Source organism: Chelonoidis abingdonii, chromosome 7 (genome assembly GCF_003597395.2).
Source record: "Chelonoidis abingdonii isolate Lonesome George chromosome 7, CheloAbing_2.0, whole genome shotgun sequence".
Classification (NCBI taxonomy): Eukaryota; Metazoa; Chordata; order Testudines; family Testudinidae; genus Chelonoidis; species Chelonoidis abingdonii.
The window spans coordinates 56,834,656-56,859,756 of record NC_133775.1 but is presented as its reverse complement, the minus strand read 5'-3'; the positions used below and the strand labels follow the sequence as shown (position 1 = coordinate 56,859,756).

The following is a 25,101-nucleotide window of genomic DNA, read 5'->3' as shown; positions in this document are numbered from 1 at the left end:
CACACACTCTGCTCGTGTGAACACCCCCACACACATTATGTGCTTGTGCATGTATATATCGCTATATGCTTTGGGGGCAGGGTGAGCTCCCTTCTCCTCAGATCCTCCCCACATACTTTGGGGGCAGAGTGGCACCAGTCTTCACCACACCCCTATTGAATCAGGTGGTCTCCCAATTTCATCCTCATGCATACCCCTCTGCTCCCCCCCCATTGTCCCACTTGCTTGGTTTGGGGTCAGAGGATGCCCCATTCTGCCCCTCTCAGCTCCCATACTGGCAGTGCTTGGGTCTGTTAGGTTCAGGGAATGTCCCATTCTCCCCAGTGCAGCCGTTTCCCGTCACACGTCTTTTGGAGGGAAAGAGATACTGTACACTCCCCCCTCTTCTCTGCAGCAGTATCGAAGGTATCCTGGGTTCTGGTCTTTACATTCTGGTCATGATAAGTCAGGAGCACTAGGGGATTTTTCATCTACTTCCCGATAAACATCATATATTAGCAACTGCCAGAGTCAGAATGCTAGACTGAGTAGGTCCTGCTATGGCAAATACTATGTGATGGGGCACTGCTGTGGAGCCTAACCTGCTGAGAAACTCTAGAAAAATTGGGCATAACAAGGAAACCATGTCAGTTTTGGCTGGGTTTTGTGAAAATAAAAACCCCACCGGGCAATTCAGAAGGCTCATCTCAGCTCTGGTGGCTTCATCCCGAGCCTTTTCTTACTGGCTGCACCGGGCCTGGTTTGCAGCATCTTGCATCCAGCATAACCCTGCAAATCCCCTGCAACATCTGGATGGATATAAACTCCCTGGTGCTCCCTTGTAATGGACATTTTTGTTTAACATTTAGGATGAGCAGGAGGAAGAGGAGGCTTTTAACCAAAAGCATGCCCTGCAGAAAGCCAAGGAAGTCAGCCCGATGTCTGCTCCAAACATGCCCTCCATTGAGTGAGTCACCCTCTGCATGCACCGTGTCAGCAACCACTTCTGCCTGTCCCTGAGCTCTTATGGTGATAGCCACTCATGCCATGAAAGAAAGAGGGGACCCTGCAAGGGGTAGCACCAGTGCAAGGCATGTACATATGCATGCACATCTAGGGTACAGGTAACACAGGGGTATTGCTCTCATGCAGGGCAATGCACTGTTCATTGATGGTATTGAAGCAACACAATTGGATAAGACCAATAGAAAGGGGCCAGGTCTGCTGTTAATTACGGAGGATCGTGGCAGTTTCAAGGTGGTAGCTACATCAACAGACAGTGCTGGTTACTGATTGTGCTTACTGTCCTAAATATCCCAAGCTCAAGTCTTTATCCGAATGTGCTAAGAGTGTGGAGTCAGAGACCCACACCCTCTGCTAGAGGCCTGGACTGAGTCCTCTGATAAAGGAGAAGACCCCACAGTTATTCCTGGAGGAGGAAGGAGCCCTATTGGCTCCTCTGTAAGAGGAGTTCCCACTAGCAATTCCATTTTGGCAGGGGTGGGGGGGCAATCATCAGTGATTCCATTATGGGGCAAAAAAGGGGATTTAATGAGTGAGTCTCTAGATGAGAGGTGGTCAGAACAATGCCAACAGAACCATTTCCCATCAGAAAAAGCAGTTCCATAGAAATCTAAATGCTTTGGGAAATTGTGTCAATTTTGCTGAGATTTTGTTTCGGGGGAAAAAAAGCAAAAAAGATCTGCCAGTTTCGAAACGTCCCATTATGTCACTTTGGGAACAGAACATTTCCTTTTTTCACTTTGAAATGATTTTGAGTTTCAGACGTTTGTACTTGGTATTATATATTCTAAAATGAAGTCAAAATGGAATGTTTTGATTTTTTTCAAGACAAATGTTTTGATCCTAAAGGAAATCTTTTTAGAATTTTCCTTCCGTGGAGGATTTTGAAATTTTCAGGTTCCATTCCAATTCTAAACAAAGCCAAATGCTGAAATCTTTTGCAAAACAGAGTTGTCATCCTCTGGTCAGCTCTACTGTGAAGGTTCAGGGAAGCTCCTGACTTCATCTGTTTCTCCAGATAGTTTGGATGCTATCTGAACGTCTTAGGTTTGCAACATTGGGCTGAGATTGTCATGATAACAGGGTGCTTTGCTGGATTTCTGGCATGTCCTACTTCCAGTTGGGCCAGAGATGCTGTAAGACCTGCCCATTCCCTGGGAAAGGAAACTGCTGGTGTGACTCTTCTGTGGAGGTGGAAGAAGCTATATTGGGGGATGGGTTGGAAAGAGAACTCATAGTCTGACAGCTGTGATGGGCTCTCCAGAGCCATGCTGGATCTCAGTGTGTGGGAAGCTGGCCGCTGGATGTACTGTGAATGACAGACTTTAAGAAACGAAGGGATTTAGAAATGTAGCAGAAGGCTAGAAAATGGATGGATATAGGCAAATTGGAAGGAAGTGGTGATAGGTGGAATAAGTTTGATACTCAAAGGTTGTGTCTACACTAGACTTTTTCATCAAAGGATACCAAGCATTGCCAGTACAGTGTAATCCACTAGCGTGAACGATAGCCGGGGAACTCTAATTTGGCCAGAGTTCTAGACAGCTGCTTGTGCCTTGTCTACTCTAGCACATCCATGGTTGCTAGTGCTGGAGTACCGGTGGTAGGAATGGTGGGAATTAAAGTAGAGTGTAAACAAAGGTGAAGAGGAGAAGACCTAATACTAAAAGGATGTAGGGAAGAAGAGTGAAATTATGGAAGTACGTGTATCTGTGTGCAGGCATGTGTGGACAAGGTGGATTTGTATGTATGTGGGTGACTGGGTGACTAGCATGAAGTTAGGTTTGAGTGAATGGGAGTTGGATGCCTACCATATGGACAGGTTTGCATGAGTGTATACTGTGTGGATGAGTTTGCATGTACAGTGCACGGGTGCCGTCCATGCAGTTGGATTTGTGTGTGTGATGCATAGGTTCCTACCATGTGGGTTTGTGTGTAAGGTGCATCATGTGAGTGCCTATTGTGCATATGGGTTTGGGTATGTGCAGTGTGGTATGTCGGTGCCTAATGTGCAGGTGAGTTTGCAGGTTTGGCACATGGACATATTTGTGCTTTTGCCACTGTATGTAGGAATGGTCACATTAGCATGTACTTTTTATGTCTGCATTTGTTCTGGCATATAACTGCACATACATGCATTGGTATTTGCACATGTGAATATTAGTCATGAAGTCACCATGTGGGCACATATGCCTTTATTAATGTGTACTCTGAATATTTCTTTGCATGTCTGTACACCTTTGTTTGAGTTGTACAGAGAGGACTAGCATTCTTATCCCTGGTGATAAGTGTATAGTTACGCAGTTGTGTGCATGCAGTCATTTGCTTCCTTGGAGGTCCTGTGTGCATGTACTTTGTATGGGTACCAAGTTCTTGCTGGTGTGCAGTCTGTGAATATATCCTTGCCTATATTGTTTGTATACACAATATGTATGATTTGTATATGGGTTGGCAAAATGTGTACATTTTTGTACATATATTTGCATGTGTTTCATGCACATGTATTCTAGGTGGCATGTGTATGTATATGTGACTGAACACTACAGTAAGTGTATGGGCATGATTCTCCACAACCCTCTTTAGGAATCCTTTGTACTGTCAAAGCAGTCTAAAGGGCTCTTAGTGTAAATGAGAATCAGGTACTGTGTATTTAAGGCTCAGGGAGTGCATGTGTCTGTATCTATATAATGTTATATGCCCAACCCCTGTGAAATGCCTATGTCAGTGTGTGCCTATCTCTGTATAAATCTGTTTGCGTGTGTGTGGATGGATGAATTTGTTTGCAAAAGTAGTTTCTCCATGATCTCTACCTGTGTATGTAGAAGTTTGTGGGTGTGGTGCCCCCCTTTCCATTTGTACATATATACACACGCTGTGCAGTTACGTGTGCATGCATGCTAGTGATGGATGCCTGAAGTCACTTTATGCACACGTGTAGGAGTGCGTGTGTTTCTCTGCTTGTGACTGTCAGTGTGCAAGTCCATGCAGGGTTGAGTGGATTGAACCCATTCATTTTTCTTTCCCAGAAGGGACAGAAGGAGGAGACATCACATGTCGATGTGGGAGCCACGCAGCAGCCAACTGTATGTGTGCCATATGATTGTGTGTTGTGCGTGGCTATGTGCATATGTGGTTACATGTATTTTTGTGTGTGCTAAATTTAGGCCTCTACATAGCCTATTTTGGAGCCTATGTGTGCTCCTCTGGGCATATGATTTGTGTGTTCTCCTGCTTCTGCACATCTGTGAGTGTGTGTGTGTGGGTTTGTGCATGTCTAAACTAAGTATGCTCTCTTGTGCTACCATTTGCGTGTGTCTGTGTGTGTTTGTGTAGGTTAGCACTTCAGTGTGTGTGCAGATACTGTAGGTACCTGTGAGCTGGTGTCTGTTTATTTGCGTGTGCTGGCGTGTGTCTGCCCATGCATATGTTTGTGTCGTATGCGTGTGCTTGCTTGTATGTGCGTTTATTGGTGTGCGTCTGTGTGCCTGTGTAGGGGTGTCTGTCCTTTTGATGTCTGTTCGTGTGCACATTTGTTATATTTTAAAGGTTTTATTTGATCCCTTAAAATGCACCCATCAGCCCTCCCTCTGAGTGCGTCTATGAGAATGTACATGTACAAACCTCCTCCCCCAGAATTTAGCCCTCCCGTGCCAAGGCACTAAGCCAAGCAGGCAGATGAACATTACTGCCACCCTGTTGGCCAAGAGACTCTGGCTCTGTCAGACCCAGAGACAAGCAAGCATGAGAGGTGAGAGCCCTTCACTCAGAATGCCCTGCCTCCAGCCATTCAGATGGAAAGACTGTGAGTAAAAGCTGATCTCAGCTGGTGCAGTGGTGTCTGTGTGTATGTGCGGGGGCCCTCAGGGGTAAAATCCCCAACAATAGAGGGCATTGTAGATCAGTAAAATCGGACCCTTATTCACCTGGCAGGGAAGCGGCAGCTCGTGCAGATGTTGCAGAACAGGTGTAGCACACTCCCTATGGCTATAGCTCCCTGTACTGCTCAGTGAGCAGGCAGCTGGGTTCAACACTAGCTTTGAAGATAGCCTCAGGGAGGCCACATTGCAACAGTCCAAGCCGAAGGTGACAGATCTGGATCGCTGGGATGCAGTTCATGTCCAGGATAAAAGTTTGCCATTGTTTCAGCCAGAAGTGGATGGGATAAAATCGCACCATACTCCCAGTTTTGTAAGAGCTCCCTTTTCACAAGAGAGGCAGACTGTTTACTTGACGTCCATTACCCGACCACCCTACATCTTGGCTGGACTCTCATCCAAGCTCCTGTTACAGCTACACACCTAGTCAGCAAGGAGACTGTGCAGTCTGGGTCTGATGCCAAAGACCTCCATCTCTTCATCATTTGCATGTCGATGGCAATGGAGCCCAAACACACTCCCTCTCTCTCCCACTGGCTTTATGTCCACACTGAAGAGGAGGGGTGACAAAACTGAATCCTGTGCATGAGGGTAAGTGAGCAGTTGCCCAGCACTATCCTCTGGAAACTCTTCATCAGGGAAGAATGGAACCACCGAACCAGAGTTCTCAAGGTGATGAAGGCAAATCTAATTAGCAACCGTTGTTTAATTCCTGGCAGATGGAAACTGGAGATGTCGCTTTCCTTTCCCCTCCTGGTCTCTCCCTTCTTTTCCTTTCCTTTCCCTCCCATTCCTTTACTCTTTTTTGTTCTTTTGTCTTTTTTCCTATTCTCCCCTTATTTTTGGAAGAAAAAAAGTCTATTTTTTTTAAAGGGGTGGGGGAAAGATAGATCAGAAAGAATCAAAATGGACATCTGCCCGTCAGCCTTTGTTAGAGGCAGGCCAACTACCAGGAAGACTGCCAGTATCTCAGCCACGCAGTAGAAAGCTAGATTCAAGGGGGTCAAGGAAATCTGAGGTTTCCAAAGGACCCCACACCTACCTTGGAATGGCTTTCCCAGTGACCTTCCCCACCAGGGGAAGGTTAGAGACAGGCAACATTAAAAGAAGATTTTCTGAGCTAGATCATGAGAATATTCATTTGGAGTAGGTTGACATCCTGCCCTCCCTAAGGGAGGTGTTTATACTGTTATCCAATAGTAGGCCCAGAATTCCCAGGCTAGATTTTATCCGTCTCAAGGGGCGTTGGCTCAGTTAGAGCTCTCCTAGAAAAACAGGCTGAAATTCAGCCAGAGAAGATACTGCATTTGTCCTCTCCAGATGCTGCCCTGCTGCTGTGGAGGGAGTCTGTTTCAGTCCAGATCTGATCTACACTCCCTAGGAAGTAAATGAAGAAATCCTTGCAGCAAAAAAATACTTGACTCAGTCTGCCTTGGAATGAACAGCTCTTAAGAACGGCTATACTGGGTCAGACCAAAGGTCCATCTAGCCCCATGTCCTGTCTTCCAACAGTGGTCAATGGCAGGTGCCCCAGAGGTAATTAACAGAACCGATAATCATCAAGTGATCCATTCCCTGTCGCCCATTCCCAGCTTCTGGCAAACAGAGGCTAAGGACACCATCCCTACCCATCCTGGCTGATAGCCATTGTTGGACCTATCCTCCATGAATTTATCTAGTTCTTTTTTGAATCTGGGTAATGGGATGATGGCTCGTTCTGACATTTAATCCATCACAAGCCACTCAGATAACACTGTGGTTTGTGAGGAAGATCTATGGAAAGAAGATGTTTAATAGACAAACATAATCGTACTTTCTTATCAGATCATTGCTGGAGTGGGCCATTGGCTGCACAGTATTCTGCTTAGAGAAATCTGAAACCCAACCAAGTCCATCAGTCCAGTAAAAGAAATCCTCTGACCCAGTGGGAGTCATGGAGGGTTCTGACTTCAAACTGGAAGGAGCAATAATGAGAACATGACACAGAAGTTCATCCTGCTCACCTCCAGTTATCTGTGCAGAGCCAGAAGTCACTGGGGCCAGTCCGACAGTACTCATAGCAGCTCTGAGATCCCACAGGAGCCCCAAGTACAGGCCAGATTCTTATTTACATGAAGGCCCCTCAGCACCATTCTGACAGGCAAGAGAGGCCCTGACGTGGGTGTCAGTGTAAATGCCAGAGCGCTGATTATGGGGCCATAGTGTAATTCCAAAGCCTCAGTGACTCCAACACTGACCTAGACAAATACCCAGGCAGCAGGCATGGGAAATCTGCAATGGCAGCCTGTTCATTGTGATCTCAATTTCATTCTGTCCTCGGACATGTATGCCATTGAGGACATGTCTACACCAGCTCTTATGTCATCAAAGTGTAGGTTGCTCAGGGGTGTGAAAAAACCATCCTCCTGAGTGACAAAAATTTTGCCAGCACCATTGGTCGTGCACACAGAGCTATGTTGGTGGGAGAGCTTCTCCTGCTGACGTAGCTACCGCCGCTCGTTGGAGGTGTCAAGGGGAGAGCTCTTTCCCGGCGACATAGAGCAACTACACAATAGATCTTACAGTGGCACAGCTGCAGTAGTACAGCTGTGCCACTGTAAGGTCTCTTGGGTAGATGTAGCCTAAGATGAATCTATTTCTGAACTGGGCACCTCCTACCTCTGGATCAGATGCAAATAACATGACTTCACTATTGCCCTGACTTCTCTCAGCTCATCCCGAACTGGGGGAAATCTGGGTCAGTGCAGGGGCAGCTGAATCAGCCAGCCAGGTCTTGGTGATACACACAAAGCTGAGCACTTTGCTAGGAATTATCTGGGATAGCAATGATCTTATTATCTACCAACATCACCCTGAACAGCATGAACCAAACAGCACAGTCCCTGTCAGCGGATGCACTGCGTTCTCAAGATGAGACCAGCAGACTGCTAACAAACATTTGTGCATGTCTGCCCACGATTTTACGTGTAGCGGCCTCTGGATTTTGCATAGAGTAGCCCATGCATATGTGGCCATGTGCGTTTGTACATTAGGCGAATTGTATGTACTGATGTGTTTACCTCAGTAGATCTGCACTTGTAACATCCATATTTTTGCGTACATTGTTCCACACATACTGGCCCCATAGGTTCAAGTGTTCATGTAGTTGCGTGAGTGGGCTCTTGCACGCCCATGTTCCCTTGTGTCTGTAGGCGTATGGTCTTGTGGTTGCATATGTAGGTTCACACATGCTTGTGTGTATGGGCCTCCCCAGCTGTGGGATTCTGTCTTTTGATGTACAGAGCCTGTGTCTGCATGTGTGAGCTCTCCCATACATTGGGCCTGATTTCCCAGACCCCTGTGTCTTGTGTAGGTGTTGACACCAGTGCCGAGTGGGTGTAGAACACTCCCAAGTCAGAGTGGTAGCATTGCACGCCCGCTGCGCGGGAAGCGTCTGCCCGAGGAGCAGGGTGATGAGGGTCTCCGTATGGGTCCATCTGGGCCCAGGTGCATGCTGTATAGGGGTGGGTTCTTGGGTTTCTGACAGCACAGAGGTGGCCTGAACCCCTTTGTTTTCCTTTCCCAGGAGGGACAGGAGAAGGCGACATCACATGTCGGTCTGGGAGCAGCGTACCAGTCAGCTCCGCAGGCACATGCAGATGTCCAGCCAGGAGGGCCTCAACAAGGACGCCCCTCCCTTGATCAACCCTCACGCCAGCATATTCAGGAGGAAAATTCCTGGGGAAAATGTAACCCTGGAGAAGGGTGAAGAGGATCATGGAGGCAGTGCAGAGCACCCGCAGGCGGAATGCCTGGACCAACCCATCGCAGGCACCAACTCATGCCCAAGCACCAAAGAGGACCAGAAAAGCCCATCCCCTCGAGCCAAGAGAGACAGGGAACAATGGCATCAGAAATCATGCCATGGGAACTGTGATCTGACTGAGCAGGATGGGGGAGGGAGAGGAGGCGGAGGGGGAGGCGCAGGGATTGAAGACCGAGCACGGTTGAGGCAGAGCCAGAGGCGCAGCCGGCACCGGAGAGTGAGAACTGAGGGGAAGGAGCCATCTGGGGCCCTGGAGAGCAGGTCAGCCAGCCAAGAGGCCAGCCTGGAGGAAGCCAATCCCACGGAAGGAGAGCAGGCCAGAAATGAAGGGGGGAAGGAGGACACGAATCAGGAGGAGCCACTGGCAGGCGAGGAGCTGAACAGGTAAAGGGCACACCATCCCTGACGGCATGATCCGTGGCTCCTTGTGGAGAAATGGCAAGCCTGGCATCTGGGGGTGGGAGAGCAGTGTGGGTGGGCTAATCTCTTGATGGTTCTGCATCTCCAGGCATGAGCCCTTCCTTTCATCTGTCATCCAGCCTTGGGCAGCCTTTAGTCCATTTTTGCTTTGCTTCTCTTTCCCCAGCCAGTCTGTCCTGAGGAATCAGTCTGTCCCTTGATCCTAGTCAATAGCGCCCTCCCCAGGACAGGAAGCGGTGCTCAGAACAGTGCTCCAGACAGTGCCGTAGTAGTCAACCGAGGTGCAGTAGTAAACTTTCTGTAAGCCGTCATGTAGAATACCATCATCTACTGGCTTTTAAAAAAGGCACTGGTTTGGTCTGTAATCCTCATTTCTCCAGGGTCTGGGAAGTCTCCCCGTCTGCTCCCAAGGTGATAAAGCTCTGACCAGGTCTGTGTCTAGTTTCTGGCATAAGACAAATATTTTCAGATCGGGATCAGGGACAGCAAATCTCGTGGCTCCTAATTTAATTGGGAGCCTCCCCCCATCTCCCTAGAAGGTCCAACATGAAATGTAACATTTGTTTTATGGCTGCTATGCCAAATCCATTAAATTTAATCAAATACAACAGCCTATTCAGATGTTCCCACCTGTGCTCTCCAGGGCCTCTTGGATATCCCGCAGGGAGATCATTTCTCTCCCCATCCTCGAGACTGGAGATCAGCAAAGGCAGGAAAGGATCTGCTGGTCCCTCCCAGCCCCACAGCAGCTTGTTGTAATCCCAGCTGTTCTGGTCTTCTCTGCTGGCATGGGGTTTTAGGAACACAGGGCAGTCCTTGCCTTAGGAAAGAGGATTCTCCAGCAATAGGACGTTAAAGTACTTGGAGAGCAGCGGTGGATGAAAAACGCTATAGAATTTTTATTTTTGCCTTCATCAACTGGTGTCACTGTATCCAGAGGAACTTGCTGGGAAATGTTCAATGCACACAACAGACAAATCCAACAGCTGCCAAAAATATGAATATAAAAATAATATAATAGTCATTATTTCCAAAAGTGCCTCAGATCCCCCTTTACTGATGAAATACTGGGAAATCCATTTTAACCAGCCGTGCAGGAGACCAGTGAAAACTTGGTTGCTTAGCAGAGGCTGATCTTTAACCAAAGAATATTGCACAGAAAACTTTAGGAATATATTAAAAGGGTTGCTTAAGACAGGGGGTTGCTTTTTGGAGGTTGGGCACTGTAGCCAGCATTCACTATATTCCAACTGAAGGCTTTCTAACGTTGCAAGAACAGTCATTCCAAAAGCACACATGATTTCATTTCTCTGTCTCTTTCTCCCTGTTTTATCTTTACTTCCATTTCTCCCTCATTATTCTCTCCTTTCTGTCTTCTCCATTTCCTCCTCCTTTGTTCTCCCTACTCCCCTCTGTCATCTTCACTTCCTGTTGTCCCCTCTTCCCACCCCATCCCATCTGTCCTCTCTCCCCTTGCCTTCCTCCTTTCTTCCTGTAGAACCAATGAAATCCCAGCCGGTGATGCTGCCTTTGCTGGAGCTATGCAGGAAGTGAGCCCCCTCAAAGTCCCCCATGAGCTCAACGAGGAGAAGAACACTAGTTTGACAGAGCAGGACTGCAGCGGCCTGGACACCAGTGACCAAGCCCTGCTGGGCAGCTTGCAGATGGAGATGAGCAGAGCCGTCAGCAGGAGCGAACCTGAGCTGTCCTCCATCACGACCAACACAGAGAAAGCCACCGAGAGCACCACCATCATGATTGATGTCCAAGACTCCACTGTGGTACAGAGTGAGGACCTGTCTCTTTTGCTGTTCGCCTCTCTCTGATCTGCCTTCCTTCACAGTGGCCCCAGAGGGCTGCTGGGAACACTGTGGATTCCCCAGAGGATCCTCCAGCATTCATGCAGCCCCTGCACTGTCAACCATCCACCCCCACCCCATCATCCCTCAAACCCTGAATTCATAGCCAAGGCCCCATGTCCTGTGTGGCAAGTTGGACCTAAGTCCCAAAGGATGCTCTGGATAGGCTTAGATGACACTAGCTCCCCCACTGTTGCTACCACATGTGGAAAGCCAACGCCAGGGTTTTTCTGTGGCTGGATGGTTACTAGGCTGCCTCAAAGAATAATGGCACTTGCAGCTCTGATTCATCATGTTCACATCCATTGCTTCATGGTTAGGCCACGTCTTCACTGAGGATCTCAGCCATTAGTAGCCAGGGCCCAGTACAGGGGCACTAACGCACCTCCCTAGTGTAGACTGCCCAAAACACTTTAAACTGTCATTTGATCCAGGGCAGTTTATCCCTGCTTGAACCCTGCTCTCTCCCCACCCCACACACACAGTAGGAAACATACAGGGCAAGTCTCCCCCCCTCCCGCCCCGCATACACTCCACTGGGGCCTTGAGGGAAAACTGCAGAGAGCAGCCAGCCAGAGACTCCAGCCATCTGGGGCAGGGGCAGCCAAAGCAGAGACCTTCAGCCATTCCAGTCAAAAGACTCAAACCTGTTCTCACTCTTCCCCTGCCCTGCTGACCGGCTGTGTGCTCCCACCCTGCCTTCCTCGCCAAGTATGTCTGCGCTGGAGCTGGGAGGTGACTGCTCCTGCTCGAGGAGACGTATCTGCACTAGCACCCATTGAGTTAGTGAGCTAGAAGAGAAGCACAGCTGAGAGTGGCCTGAGTGGCGGGATGGGGCTAGTCAACCCAAGTACATAGTTAGTGTCTTGGACAGGATAATCTGTCCTGCTGGTTGGGCCACCACAGCTGCGCTTCTGTTTTTAGCGTGCTAGCTGGCTCAACGCTAGTGTAGGTGTGTCTTCTGGAGCATAGAAATACCCACATCTCGTCACCAGAGCTTCACTCCACACCTGCCCTTCATACCTTCTCCCCTGCTCCATCCCTCTCACCCCGTTCCCTTTTCTTGCCAGTTAGCCAATTCCCCTCCTAACGAAACACACCACCCCTAAAACAAAATTATGGAACTAACATGACACTTGCTACCATCCCATTGTTCACTCTGCTTATGTGGTAGAGCCCTTCTCCCACCCTGGGTCTGGTCTAGTTCAACTGCTAACTCTTCCTGGTGGGGCTGTCTACCACTCTGTGTTTGTACAGTGCCTAGCACAGGGCTGGGCAAACTACGGCCTATGGGCAGGATCCGGCCTGCCAACTGGTTTAATCCAGCCCTCAAGTTCCCACTGGGGAGAGCGGTCTGGGGCTTGCCCCGCTCCGGTGCACCACACACTGACCCTGCCCCAAACACTGCCCCTGCATTGCCCATTGGCCGCAGCCAATGGGAGCAGAAGGGGCGGTGCCTACAGATGGGGCAGCATGCAGAGCCACCTGGCCGTTTCTCTGTGTAGGAGCTGGAGAAGGGACATGCTGCTGCTTTCAGGAGCTGCTTGAGGTAAGTGCCGCCCAAAGCCTGCACCCCTAAGCCTCCAGCCGCGCTCCAACCCCCTGCCCCAGCCCTGATCCCTCTCCCATCCTCCAAACCCCTCAATCCCAGCCTGGAGCACCCTTCTGCACCCCAAACCCCCCTCATCCCGAGCCCCACCCCAGAGCCCACACCCCCAGTCGGAGCCCTCACCCCCCCATGCCCCAAACCCCTGCCTCACCCTCCGAACCCCTTGGTCCCAGCCCAGAGCATACTCCTGCATCTCAAACCACTCATCCGCAGCCCCACCCTAGAGCCCACATGCCCAGCTGGAGCCCTCCCCCTCTCTCCCATGGCCCAGTCCAGAGCCCTCTCCCACAGCCTGAACTCCTCATTTCTGGCCCCACCCCGGATCCCGCACACCCAGCCAGAGCCCCCAGTCCCAATTTTCTGAGCATTCATGGTCCGCCATACAATTTCTATTCCCAGATGTGGCCCTCGGGCCAAAAAGTTTGCCCACCCCTGACCTAGCACAATGGGGCCTTTGGCACTGCTGTACTAGACACAGCTAAGCAGACGAAAAACAGCACTGGAGTGAAACACGATTTTTCCTTTCTACGTGAGGGGTTTGCATTAGTACAGCTATCCTCGAGGTTGTAACTGGGGCAGATCCCCAGGATGGGGAAGGCCTTCTTTCCACTAACTACGGAAATGCAGGAGGAGTCTCTCAGCCATGCTTTGAGCCCACAGGAAAATTCCACCCGCAAGAGCTGTGCTAGAAAAAAAGCCAGGCCTGTGCCATAAGGGCGGAACAGCCTGATGCATATTGCTCAGGACAAACCCTCCAGCCCTCGGGCAGAACATAGCATCTCCCCTTTGGGCGTGTGCTGTGCTCAAATGTGTAACTCAGCCCCAGATTCTTCCCTTGACTCCTGCATGGTGTGGGTGTGTCTCACAGTCGTGGCTTGCTGTACAGGGGTTGTTAGTTGCCCACTTTCTCTTGTGCTGTGCCTTGTCTTTTTTTCCCTCTCCATTTCTCCTTCCTACTGTCTCTTTCAGTCTCTTCTCTCTTTCCCATCCATCTTCACTCATATGACTTCTTTCTCCTTTTCTCTCCTTCCCTCTTTCTCATCTCCATCCTGTCTCCTTCTCCCTACTCCCTCATTCCCTGTCTCCTTCCCTATTGCCAAGGCCTATGCGAAACACTACATTAAACTTTATGTACAATGAACCCATCCCACTCTGATTGCCTGTCAATCAAACCCTAAAAACGAGAGGAACATTTCCCCTCACCTTCAAGGTGAGAGATTTTAAATTGGGTTATTAATTAAACATCACCACAAAAATGTGCCTCGTTAGAGCCCCTTGTCTCTGTCTCTGCTTGACAGTCTGTGTCTGTCCTTTCCTTTTCATGTGTCGCTAACAGAAGAACTTGCATGTGGGAATGTAAAACAGCAATCTTGCTGTTCACCATCCCTCTTGCTGTGGAGAAATGACATTCTTAGGTGGCTGAGTAATGTGCATCATTCTTTTTATTGTTGCACTCACAAGGCAGCAGCCAGAGCAATGACTGAGGAGCATGAAGTTTTACAGCAGCCTCGGTGTGCAATACTCTCTTGAAAGTGCTTGTGCAAGGGAGCTAATTTTGGGAATAACAGTTTATTCCAGGCAGGGAAGCCATCAACCAGTTGCCAGTCCCTTGTGGATAACCCACCACTAGGCTCTTCGGTCAAAGCTCATAGTAGCTGTTGATATGGTCAGCCCATGTCCTAGGAAAATGTCCTGTACTTTCATCTAGGGTAAATGTGTCATGCAGCTGTTAGTCTGCTGGGTCAGTAAAAGGATTGATTTCTTTGCAGTTAGCAACAAGACGGATGGAGAAGCCAGCCCCTTAAACGAGGCAGAGACAAAAGAGGATGAGGGAAAAGAGAAGAAGAAACGGAAGAAGGAGAAAAGCTCAGAGACGGGCAAAGCAATGGTGCCTCATAGCTCCATGTTTATCTTCAGCACGACAAACCCGTGAGATATTCTTTGGTCTTTTTACTGGAATAGCTGAGCCCTGGAGAAGAGAAGGATCTGATGGGGCAGGGCCTTGTAGGTTTTTACCACCAGCCAGTTGGGTCTCTGGAGGAGCTGGGGAAGCCTGAGCCAGCATCAGGGCCTCCTACTTGCACCCCACCAACTTCTTGTATTTGCTGCTGCTTCCTCAGTTCCGGGGGGGGCAGGAGCAATTCTGGCCCAGGCTTTCCCACCCACCTGCTCAGCTACCGCAGCACCCCAGATGTCCAGCTGGCTTCAGCAACACAACAGGGCTGGGAGATGCATGAGCAGCCTGATGCTTGCTACCTCTGAAGCCATATAGGGGTAGAGCTCAGCCCCTGCAGGTGCATGGACTCCTTGTGACTCCAGCTGCCCAGCTCCTACAATGTCTGGCTCCATTCCATTCGTTCGCCATTCAGCTCCCTTGGGCATGTGCATTGTGAGCTTTAATTACATTTTCATTGACTGTTTCCACCCCCCCACAAGATCTCTGCCTGATTCAATGCACAGGGGGACAAATTAAGGTTGCAAAGGCAACCACAAAATTGGCATTTCCTAATTCTGAGTGCAACCGAACCAGCAACCGTTTAATGCAGTTTTTTTGTGTGTAGCCTTGTCTAAGGCCTGGGTAATGTAGACACACAGCTAGTGATTGCTCTGAACTGTATCTCCTGCAGAGTGCGGAGAGCCTGCCATTACATTGTGAACCTGCGCTACTTCGAGATGTGCATCCTCCTGGTGATTGCCGCGAGCAGCATTGCCCTGGCAGCAGAGGACCCTGTCCTGACCAACTCTGACAGGAATAAAGTAATTGCACACTTTCTTACTGATCTCCCCACTTCCTCCTGCTCAGTACATCAGATGTGCATAGACCAAAGTGGGAAGAGGAGGAAGAACAATTGTACTTGCTAACTTATCTTGCTCCTTTGCAGACTGGTAGCAGATGGCATGCTGGGATATATTCCCCAGCATCTTCTTTGCTACTGCATGTACCTATCCACATGACACCCTCGATCCTGCCTCAGCGTGAAGTACAGAACTTCAAACCCTCAGAGCAACAAGATGCTCATGTATCATTTCCAAACACTGGCATTCTTTAGTGTGCGGTTAGCGAGAGGGAGATCTGAAGTCTAGGAATGTGTGGCGGGGGGGGGGGGCCCAGAGTCAGCTGGGAGGGAAAGATACATCTGGGTACCAAGGATCAGAAAGGGCATGTGTTTGATGGGAGAGGATATGGTCAGGCCAGAGAAGGAAATAGGGTGGTTGAGGCAGGCTGGTGGTACTTGTCCAATGTGATGGACAGATGAACTGAGACTGCCCAAGAGGTGAGGTTTTATATAGCGAGATAACTAACGTGTGATCGTTATCCCACCATGAAATCCTGGGGGAGACAAAGCACCTGTAGTTTTCCCCATGACATAGCAAGGTAAGGTTGGTGTTATACCTTTGCCTGTAACTGACCTCGCCTAGTGTATCTGTAGGTCACTCCAGTAGGAAGCACAGCAAGATAGCTAGTGCACATGACTTTCCTGCAGTAAACTGCACCTTTTCTTAGCAGTGAAGACATAGCCGGAGTTGGGCTGGGGGATGTCAAGATTAAAGGAAAGGAGACTGAATGAGGGGGCATGCAGCGAGATGGTCACAGGAACAGCATGAGCAGAAGCCGGTGGTTTGACAGGGCTCACAAGAAAGAGAGGGAGCAGGACAGATGGCCATTGCTGTGATGCGGGTCTCATCTTATCACATCACATCACTCAGCAGGAGTGAGGCTAGAAAAAGGTTTTGTGTTGATTTGTCCAAGGAAAATTGAATGGGGGCTTAGCTGTCGAATGAGAAATCACAGTTTGTTCCAGTGTTATTGAAGCTTACTTGGTCGCAATGTAATGGGTATGTTACATCCGTCAGTCACTGGAGGACAAGCTGTCGATCAGATCTCACCTGCACTTAAGCAGCCTGGATGCATTGACAAACTGAGCAGAGGATGAAAGCGCAAACCAGCCTCAGTTACTTTGTAAGCCACTTAGAATGGCCATCATGCCTGGAGGGGCCCTTCTAGGAGAGCCTCCCTGAAACCAGCCATTTGTGCTGCATGGGGCAGAACCAGAGTTGGAATTTATCAAGCTGGGATGGCAAATCCTTACTTGTTGGTGACACAGACTGGACAAGTAAATTGAATCAGGAAGCTGGCATTAGCAAGTCTCAGCTCAGGTGGGCCTGTCAGTCACTGTCCCCAGGATACCATGTCACAGTAGTCAAATCGTCCCCTTTCTACTGATGTTCATGCAGGCAGAAATTCATCTCTGTGCAGAGTGGCAGCCTAAAGGCTGTGCAGGATCTATGTCGTCTTTGGGGGGCCTCAGTTGGATGTAAGAGGTTGCATGTCTGGCGCTGGCCCAGCACAGGAGTGAATTTCACCCCCAGCTAGCAGAGTGGCAGGGGATGCTGCCCCTTTAACAGAAGAAGAGACAGTCTGCAGAAGACTCCATGGCAGAGAGGAGGAAGGAGTCTGAAGTCAATGCAGCATTAGGAGCAGCAGGGAGTGATGGAGTGGGCAGCGAGGGAAGATTAATGGGAGGCAGAGTGAAGTAGGGGAGCAGAGCAGGGCCAGAAGGGAATGGGAAGGATGAGCGTGCCTCCAGTTATTTCTCACTGCGCTGCATGGACATGGAGGATTTGAATTCCTGTCGCACTGATCTGAGTTAAAAATCAAACCAGCGTTCACTACTGCACAGGCCGCTGGAAATCCTCTTCAGCTGCCCCCAGCACTGAATGATTTCTAGACCCAATGACCGTGATTGGTTAGCTTTGTTAAGGTACATTAGTGGGGGGAGGCAACAATGCTAGTGGAACAGAGGGCTTTACCTAAGCAGGGATGGGAATTGGGCATCCCAGCCAGAAGTCTCTGCAGAGAGGCCTTCAGCTCCTCCTGGCTGAGACACAAAGGTACCCAAGATTTTATAGCATAGGTAGCGGCTTGATGAATGGACAGGAAGTTTTCGTGGGATACCTGGATTAAGTTTCTGGCTGTGCTTGGGTAATAGGTTCTTTCCTAGCTTGGCTCCAGGACAAGAATGTAGGCCCTGCTTTTGATCTTCAGTGGTGGAGAAGTTAGTGTGGGTCCATAGGAGGGTTCACGAGTGAGCCTCCCAGCGTGCAGCCCCAGGCGCGTGAACACTGTACAGCTGCCAGCTGAGGGGGTGTTCGTCCCAAACACCCACTGTCTCTGCTCTGTCTTCGCAGGTCCTGAGGTATTTTGACTACGTTTTCACGGGTGTCTTCACCTTTGAAATGATTATAAAGGTAAGAGAATCATTCGGAGGAGCTCCCAAAAGCCAGCATAGTGTGCTGGAGAGGGGAGTGGGAGGACGGGTGTGTATTGCTTTCCCAACAGGGTCCCCTTAAATTATAGCTGTTTCCTTAGTGCTGCCACCTGCTGGCAAGTGGAGAGGCTGCCAGGGCGGTCCCACGGGCCGCTGCTCTACCTGTACAAAATTCTGCACAACATATTTGGTCAGAAGAAAGTAAATGAGAGTGGCTGTCACTTTAACCCCTAGAGCCGCCTAGATCCATTGCTATGCCTTGCCCTATCACTGCCTGGTGTGCTGAACTGCAGGCTGTGCAGCACCTTTGAAGGTGAGGGTACTCCAGGCAGTGGAGCTTAGCCCTGAACTATCTCTCCCTTAGTGCCAAGTGAGCCTGGGAAGGTCAGGTGGAATGGGGGAAGGGGTGGCGGGGGAGGGCGGCTGTTGGCACAATCTCAATTTACTGTGACTTCCTTGTGGGTGGAAATTGTCTGAGCATTGCTGTGAGCAGAATGTGAAATCAGAGCTTGGGGTTAGTTCTGTCTCAAATTTGGATTTAAAAAAACCCTTTATGGAACCTCCTGCAAATCCTGACCTGACTGGATCCCAACAAGACAAAGGCAGCAGAGTCCAAGGGCTGGTCAACCACGATGCTCCCTGAAATCAGTGGGGCCAGTGGGGCACTCAGCAACCCTGCAGATCAGCCCCCCTGTGGGCTGGTTTTTACTTGATGATGCTACATGAGGTGTTTACTGCCTGTGTTTTCATCCCTTCCCTGTAGATGATAGACCAGGGCTTGATCCTGCAGGACGGCTCTTACTTCCGAGACCTCTGGAACATCTTGGATTTCATCGTGGTAGTTGGGGCACTGGTGGCTTTTGCCTTGGCGTAAGTGGCTGTCTCCCATTTTATCCTGCTTTCTCAGGGTAGTGTGTCGAGCCGCTGTTGGCAGGGCGAGCTTAGGATGGCAGTGAGAACTAGCTGAGTTTCTCTTGTGAATCCATTCCTTCTTCGATCTCCTTCACTTTCTGAATACCTCCCATTCCTTTGGCAGTCCACAGTCACACTCCAGAGACAGAGTCCTTCCAGGTTGGCCCAGCCTCCCAGCAACGCAGCTGCTGACTTCTCCCTGTCAGCATTGGTGGGGACATCAGCCAGGGACATCAGACACTGACATGAAGAAAGGAGGAGATGGGGAGGGGAAGAGGGAAGGACAGCAGGTGTGGCAGAGATGGAGTTAGGCACCTGCTAATTATACCTAGGGTAGACAGAGGTGACACAAGTACAGTGTGAGGCAGAGCTGGTACTGGCAAACAAACACTTATTCCCATGCAGTGATGACATCCACGGGCCAGTTCCCATCACACACCTCCTGGTGGAGGGGGGGCATTTCCCTCAGGAAATGCTACAGGCCTGTACTCCTCATTAAAGATAGCAGCACAACTGGCTGTTTTAACCTTTTTGTCTTCTGTGCCACCAGTTGTATTATCAGGGACATCCTGGGAGCAGTACGTTAGCCAGCAGAGACAGGCCAGTCCCAAGGGGCAGAAAATTCTGCAGTTCCTTAGCTTCACCTTGATCGACATTCTCCATTTTAAGGCGCAGGCTTGTGGCATGCAGTTTCTCAATCTCAGAGAGGTATGGCGTGAGGACTGGCTTGCCATTTAAAAGCCATTCAGAGCAAGAGAGATACTTTGCACTTAGCACACAGGATGGGTGGGGAAGAACCTGACATGCTGACCTTCCTGAATGCTCAGAAGCCAAGTGGTTTCAACCTAGACTGCTACCAAGGCAATGGCACTACAACATCAGGATGGCACTGCCCTGCTTACTCTGTGCGTTGTGATGGAGACAGAGAAAAGGAGCATACCTGCTCCTCACACTGACCTCATCAGGTCCTCACCCAAGTCAGAGAGGCTCTGCCTTTTTTCCTTCTGTTTCCAAGGGAGATATTTGGGGTTAGAATTAATTTCTGCCCGTTTGCCCAGTACCCTCCGTCCCATTGAGTGAGGACATGACCAGGGGTGAAAGTAAAACTGAAAACTTACTGGCTCCTCCCACCCCTGCCGCCACCCTGGAAGGGGCAGGGCCTCGGTTGAAGGGGCGGGGCTGGGGGGGACAAAAGGGGCAGAGACAATAAAGTGCTGCCATGACAGCACTTTAAGCAGGGTCTTTGCCTTGCAGCGCTTTAACGTCGCTGCCCCTTTTGCACTCCTCCATCGCCATCCCTGCCACTGGGGACCCGGCAGGGGGCACAAAAGCAGCAGCAACATTAAAGTGCTGCCACGGCAGCGTTTTAAAGTAAGGCAGCAGGGGCTGGTACTGGCAGCCACTTTTTACCGGTACGCCGTACCAGCCTGTACCGCCTTACTTTCATCCCTGGACATATGGTGTCAGCTCAGCGAGGGGCTAGTCTGTACTTCCATGGGAAGGATGGTGGCGGAAATCTAGGGGCTCTAAGTCCATGGTGATGGCCACAGTATAAGAACCTGAATAGAATTTCAGAGAAGGACATCTTGAGGGCCAGTGATCCTGCTGAGCGGTGTCTGCTCAGTGCTCGGGTACCTCCTGAGAAGGGAAGGAGCGGAGAGCAGGGCCCTGTGTGCCAGCATGCTGTGAGTTTGTCATATTGTTGTTCTTTCTTTGTGCCTTTGAAACGTGCGCTCGTGGCTTTAGTGCTGGTGGAAGGGGAGGGACTGACAGTCGTGGAGAGCGAAGCCCTCTGTTTGTCCACAGCTCAGGTACTGTGCAGGGGGCCTCAGGAGTCCTGAGGTCACTCGATGGATTATGGGCCATAATCCATCACTCCCCTTTCTGTGTGTCACTTTTCCCATTCCCCCTGGCACATATACCTGCTCATTCTTGCTCCCTCTCTCTTTCACTGGCTCATGCACTTGCTCTCTCTCTCTCTCACACACTCTCTGGTCCTTTCAGTCACAGCTCTCTTCACGAAGAGCCCTGGAGAATTCAGCTGGCTCTGCATCTCGCCAGGTTAGCTCATTCACTGGGGACCCAACCAGAAAGTGAAGCGGGGGAATGAGGTCAGCCCTCTAGGACCTACCTGGTGCCATATCTTGAGGATTGAGCCAGGCTGCCAGGTGACTGAGCAGGTACTCTGCTAGGTGGGGATATAACTGACTCCTTGGATAGTCTTCGGGTGATTTAGAGTCAGCTGTGCCACAGGAGCTGTCTAGCAGCTCTACCAGCTGGGTAGAAAATACAGGTCTTCCTGCCTCCTGTCTGGGTTCTCTCTCTCATGGAGATTGAACTCATCCCCATTTGAGCTACTGTTCTGGCTGTGGCTCTGCCCGTATGAACAGCTGCTTGTACTGGGGATACCAGCAATTAAGGATAGGCTGCGCAGCTCAAGGGATAGGTAGTAGGGTAATGGAGCCTTTCACGTCTCGGTCACCATTCAGATCCAGCCCAGCTAGTAGTTACTGGAAGTTCTTACCATCTGCTGGCTGTTGGTGGCTTCTCAGTCCGTTTCCCAGTGGACAAGTGTCTGCATCACAAAAACCACCACCACAATTAGCACTAACCAACCTCCTATTTTTCAGCCTCAACAGAAGGGACAAAGATTGATTGAATGGCACCTGGTGACTAAACTGCTCTCACCCACATTGGTGGTCCTTCTTGGTCAGTGTTGGGACCCATCCACAGGGCAATGTGGGGGAGCTTGCATTGTCACTGCGTAGGCTGTGCCTGTTCTGTGGCTAAACAGAACTTCAGTCTGCAGAGCTGTCAGCCTGACACTGTCACCACCACATCCCCTCCCTCCCACCAACCCAGACAATGCCCAGGGTTCTGTCCCCAGTGTTTTGCAGGCCCAGATGGCTTCCTCAGTGACTGGCAACTGGCTCCTTTACAACTATGGCCATCTCTAAGAAGGGGAATCTATCTTTTGGCACTGGGGAGCAGCTGAATTCTCAATAGAAAGCACTCTGTCCATTGGTTTAGATACTCAAAATTCCAACACAGAAGGCCCACATGCCTTCATGTATGTTTGCAGCAAACATATATGTTGCCCTACATAGTAGTGCTAGATATGTAGATCAGTAGCTGCTTACACCATGTACAAGAGCTCTTTATAATGTAAACCTGCAAGTTTTTCCTGGGGCAGTTGTCTCCTATTTTTGAGAAATGATCTGATGCTCATAACCTTGGGTAGGGAAAGAGGACAAGAATTGCCTCAGTGTAATGACGGCTGCTCCTTTGTGATTTTCAATCGGCTTTTACATTATAAAGCATTTATAAGAACACCTGTCTCTCCTTTGGATTGCCTGTCACCATCTCAGCCTGGTGGGTGGAGCTTTTTCTCTGGCACTGTGCACTGCCAGGCATTGGCACGTCTGCTGCCATCCTCTGTTCCTGCGGAGATGCAGAATGTTCACCAACTATAAATGTCCGTAGCTGCCTGCCTTGCTCCACTGTGGTTTCAAGGGGAAATGTCTTCTGGATTGCTCTTGAATTCACTTTTCTTTTCCCTGGATGATCTTCTTTGTACGGAATTTGGTTTTCACACAGGGGCTATGCACCCCTCTCCCTTGTCCACCTTTGCTTTTGGGGGGAGCAAAACAAAGGCACACAGCCTTGGACTTTTTGGGTATTTGCACATCTAGCTGGGTTACTGCCATGCCATTTGTGAAGGAGGGGCTGTCTTATGGCCTTGCTGTATATTTGTGGCAACCCATAACGCCAATTCTGTGGGCGATGTCAGTCTATTATGGTTATCAATCTCAATGTGGTAGAGTCGTGAAATCGGGAGACTTGAGCTTAGTGAGTCAGAGATGGAAAACTGGATCCAGGTGCGGGGAGAGGCGGGGAGTGGAGGTTGGCATGTATAGAATATCCTTACAAAGGTATGTCTTCACCTTCAGCTTTTCTCATGGGAAGAAATGCTAGAACACTCACGGAGTATTTGAATGTTCTGTAAATTTGTGCAAGCTTTGATACCTTCTTTTCATTCAAGGAGGTTTGCCCCAGGACACACCCCTATGGTTGTGGAATCAGCAACGTGTATCTGATGCAATCCAATGGGCACAAGGCCAGATGTTGGAAGAATGGGTTCTCTAGATACACAGCATTCAGTCTATTATTTGATGGCACACTGTTGTCACAAAACGGCCATGCAATCCTTGTGTGTTCTTGTGAGGTTTCCATTCACAGCCTAGTTGCTATTAAAAACTAATCCAGACAAACCCAGATCTGTAAAGCAACGAATGCATAGATCACCTGTTATTTCACCATGTCACCTAAAACTCTGGTATGCCATCAAAGAGAGCAGCCATCTTAACTCCACTTACTCAAACTCTGCCTGGAGAGCTAATGTATCTAACTAAATGCAGCCTACATAACCCCCCGCCCCCCAACATACCTACAAAGGTCTCTATTTAATAAATAATAATAATAAATAATAACTAAATACACTGCTAGGTATTTTCTCCCCTCATGCTCTTATTAGGTATTATGTAAACTAGCAACACTCATTTGCAGCTTTACATGTTAACCAAAAAGTGGCCATAGCCATTTCTACAGTGTTAAAAAAGGTTGAACCCCTGTACTTCTTGAGAGTAAGGAGCTCGGCAGGGCCAGCTCTAGGCAGCAGCTCTCCAAGCATGTGCTTGGGGCAGCACTTTCCAAGGGGAGGCACTCTGGCTCCTTTTTTTTTTTGCTTGGGGTGCAAAAAGCCGGGAGCCGGCCCTGAGCGGAGGTGAGCTGCAGCAGTGGGAGACGTGGGGAGGGCTGCAGGAAGTAACCTGGGCGGGGGAGGGCAGAGGAACCACTCCCCCCCAGCTTACCTCCACCTCCTCCCCCGAGCACGCCGCTGCTCCGCTTCTCCTCCACATGCACAAAAAAACCCTCAGAGGTTTCTGGGAATTTTGGTGTGCACTCAGCCGCGCTAGCAGTGCTCCCTCAGAGGACGAGTGGCATGCCAAGAGTGCTGAGTGCACGGGAAAATTCCGGAAACCTCAGTGTTCCAGGCCTACCAGGAGGCCTCACTCATATGGGAAAAAACTCCCGTCGTCTGCTGCTAATCAACAAATTTATCAATGAAAGTTTATTTACTAGCGTGGAGCAGCATTTTAAATCCGAATTGTGGGTTTCCCAGCCAAATTTCCTTTGAAAACAAAAGAAGCGTATTTGTTTTGATGGTTGGGGATGAGCCATAGTCCTGAGAAGTCTCCTCATGAAACTCACTGCAGCTCTGCCTGTGCAACCATTTGCTAATGTCGGAGTGAGCCTCCTTCCCAAGCCATGGTGGGACAGGAGCAGTAAGGCATAAGCCATTGGAAATTCCCATAGAAGGAGTGGTTAAGGCACAAGCCTGTGGCTTGAGAGCTGGGTTCAGTTCCTGGCTCTGCCATAGACTTTCTGTGTGACTTTGGGCAAGTCACTTTTTCTGTGCCTCAGTTCCCCATCTGTAAAATGGGGATAGTGATACTTAACCAACACCCCCATGAGAGAGGGATGTGAAGTGCTGCATTACTATGGTGATTGAAGGTTATGATAAGTTGCATAGAAAAGCTGATTCATAATAGAACCTGTATGTATGTGATGGATCAGGGTCACAAGGCCCTGAAAACCACTGCTGCAGAGATAAAACTCATAATTAGAAACTAACAATACCTTCAGTGTCTACAGAGTTCGGGCAAACCTGCAGGACACCGGTCTGAATCTAAATCCAAGCCAGAGCTAGTGCTCAGAGACTAAGCTCCCAAAATATGCTTCCTGGTAGTTCCAAAGTAGATAAGACTCAGAGGTGGGCGCCATCATACAAACTGCTGTTTGGTTAACCTGGATTTCACCTAATCTCATTCCACTCCAAATCTAATGGTCAGTAGCCAAATGATCTCCAGCAAATCCTGGCCCGTTTAGAGATAACACAATAACCAGCTACATTCTCAGCAACATTCTGATCGTATCAAAGACCAGTTTTCAAACCAACAGGGGAGAACCTGGTGTAACAGCAGTTCCAGAAAGACCACAGCTCCAGTGAATTCCCACAGTCAAACCTTTAGCTTAGTTATTTTATATATATAGCCTCCAAAGTATATAATGCTCCATGTACGTGTCCTTCAGAGACTAGACTGGGATGACCACCACATTCATTCCATGTTCTGTCTATTTTATTCAGATAGGAGAGGGGTAGGGCTTGTGCCCATTGTGCCATCCAGTATACCTCGCTCCTCTGGCTTCTCTTGTATTAGTGACCACACCTCAGCTACAAACTAGCTTCCTCTTCTCATCTGAATGTAGAATATGTTAATCAGGATCA

The 25,101-nt window shown here is 49.5% G+C and overlaps 1 protein-coding gene across 1 annotated transcript in view; it reads left to right on the top strand.

Annotated features, from left to right (window-relative positions):
* The window catches only part of CACNA1E (calcium voltage-gated channel subunit alpha1 E), a 263,833-nt gene that overhangs the window by 188,135 nt on the left and 50,597 nt on the right, over positions 1-25,101 (top strand). The window contains exons 19-26 of the mRNA XM_075067895.1: positions 849-946; positions 4,029-4,085; positions 8,443-9,066; positions 10,601-10,890; positions 14,340-14,499; positions 15,198-15,327; positions 17,761-17,820; positions 18,604-18,710. Coding sequence (XP_074923996.1) covers positions 849-946; positions 4,029-4,085; positions 8,443-9,066; positions 10,601-10,890; positions 14,340-14,499; positions 15,198-15,327; positions 17,761-17,820; positions 18,604-18,710 — 1,526 coding nt within the window. The remainder of the gene's footprint in view (positions 1-848; positions 947-4,028; positions 4,086-8,442; positions 9,067-10,600; positions 10,891-14,339; positions 14,500-15,197; positions 15,328-17,760; positions 17,821-18,603; positions 18,711-25,101) is intronic.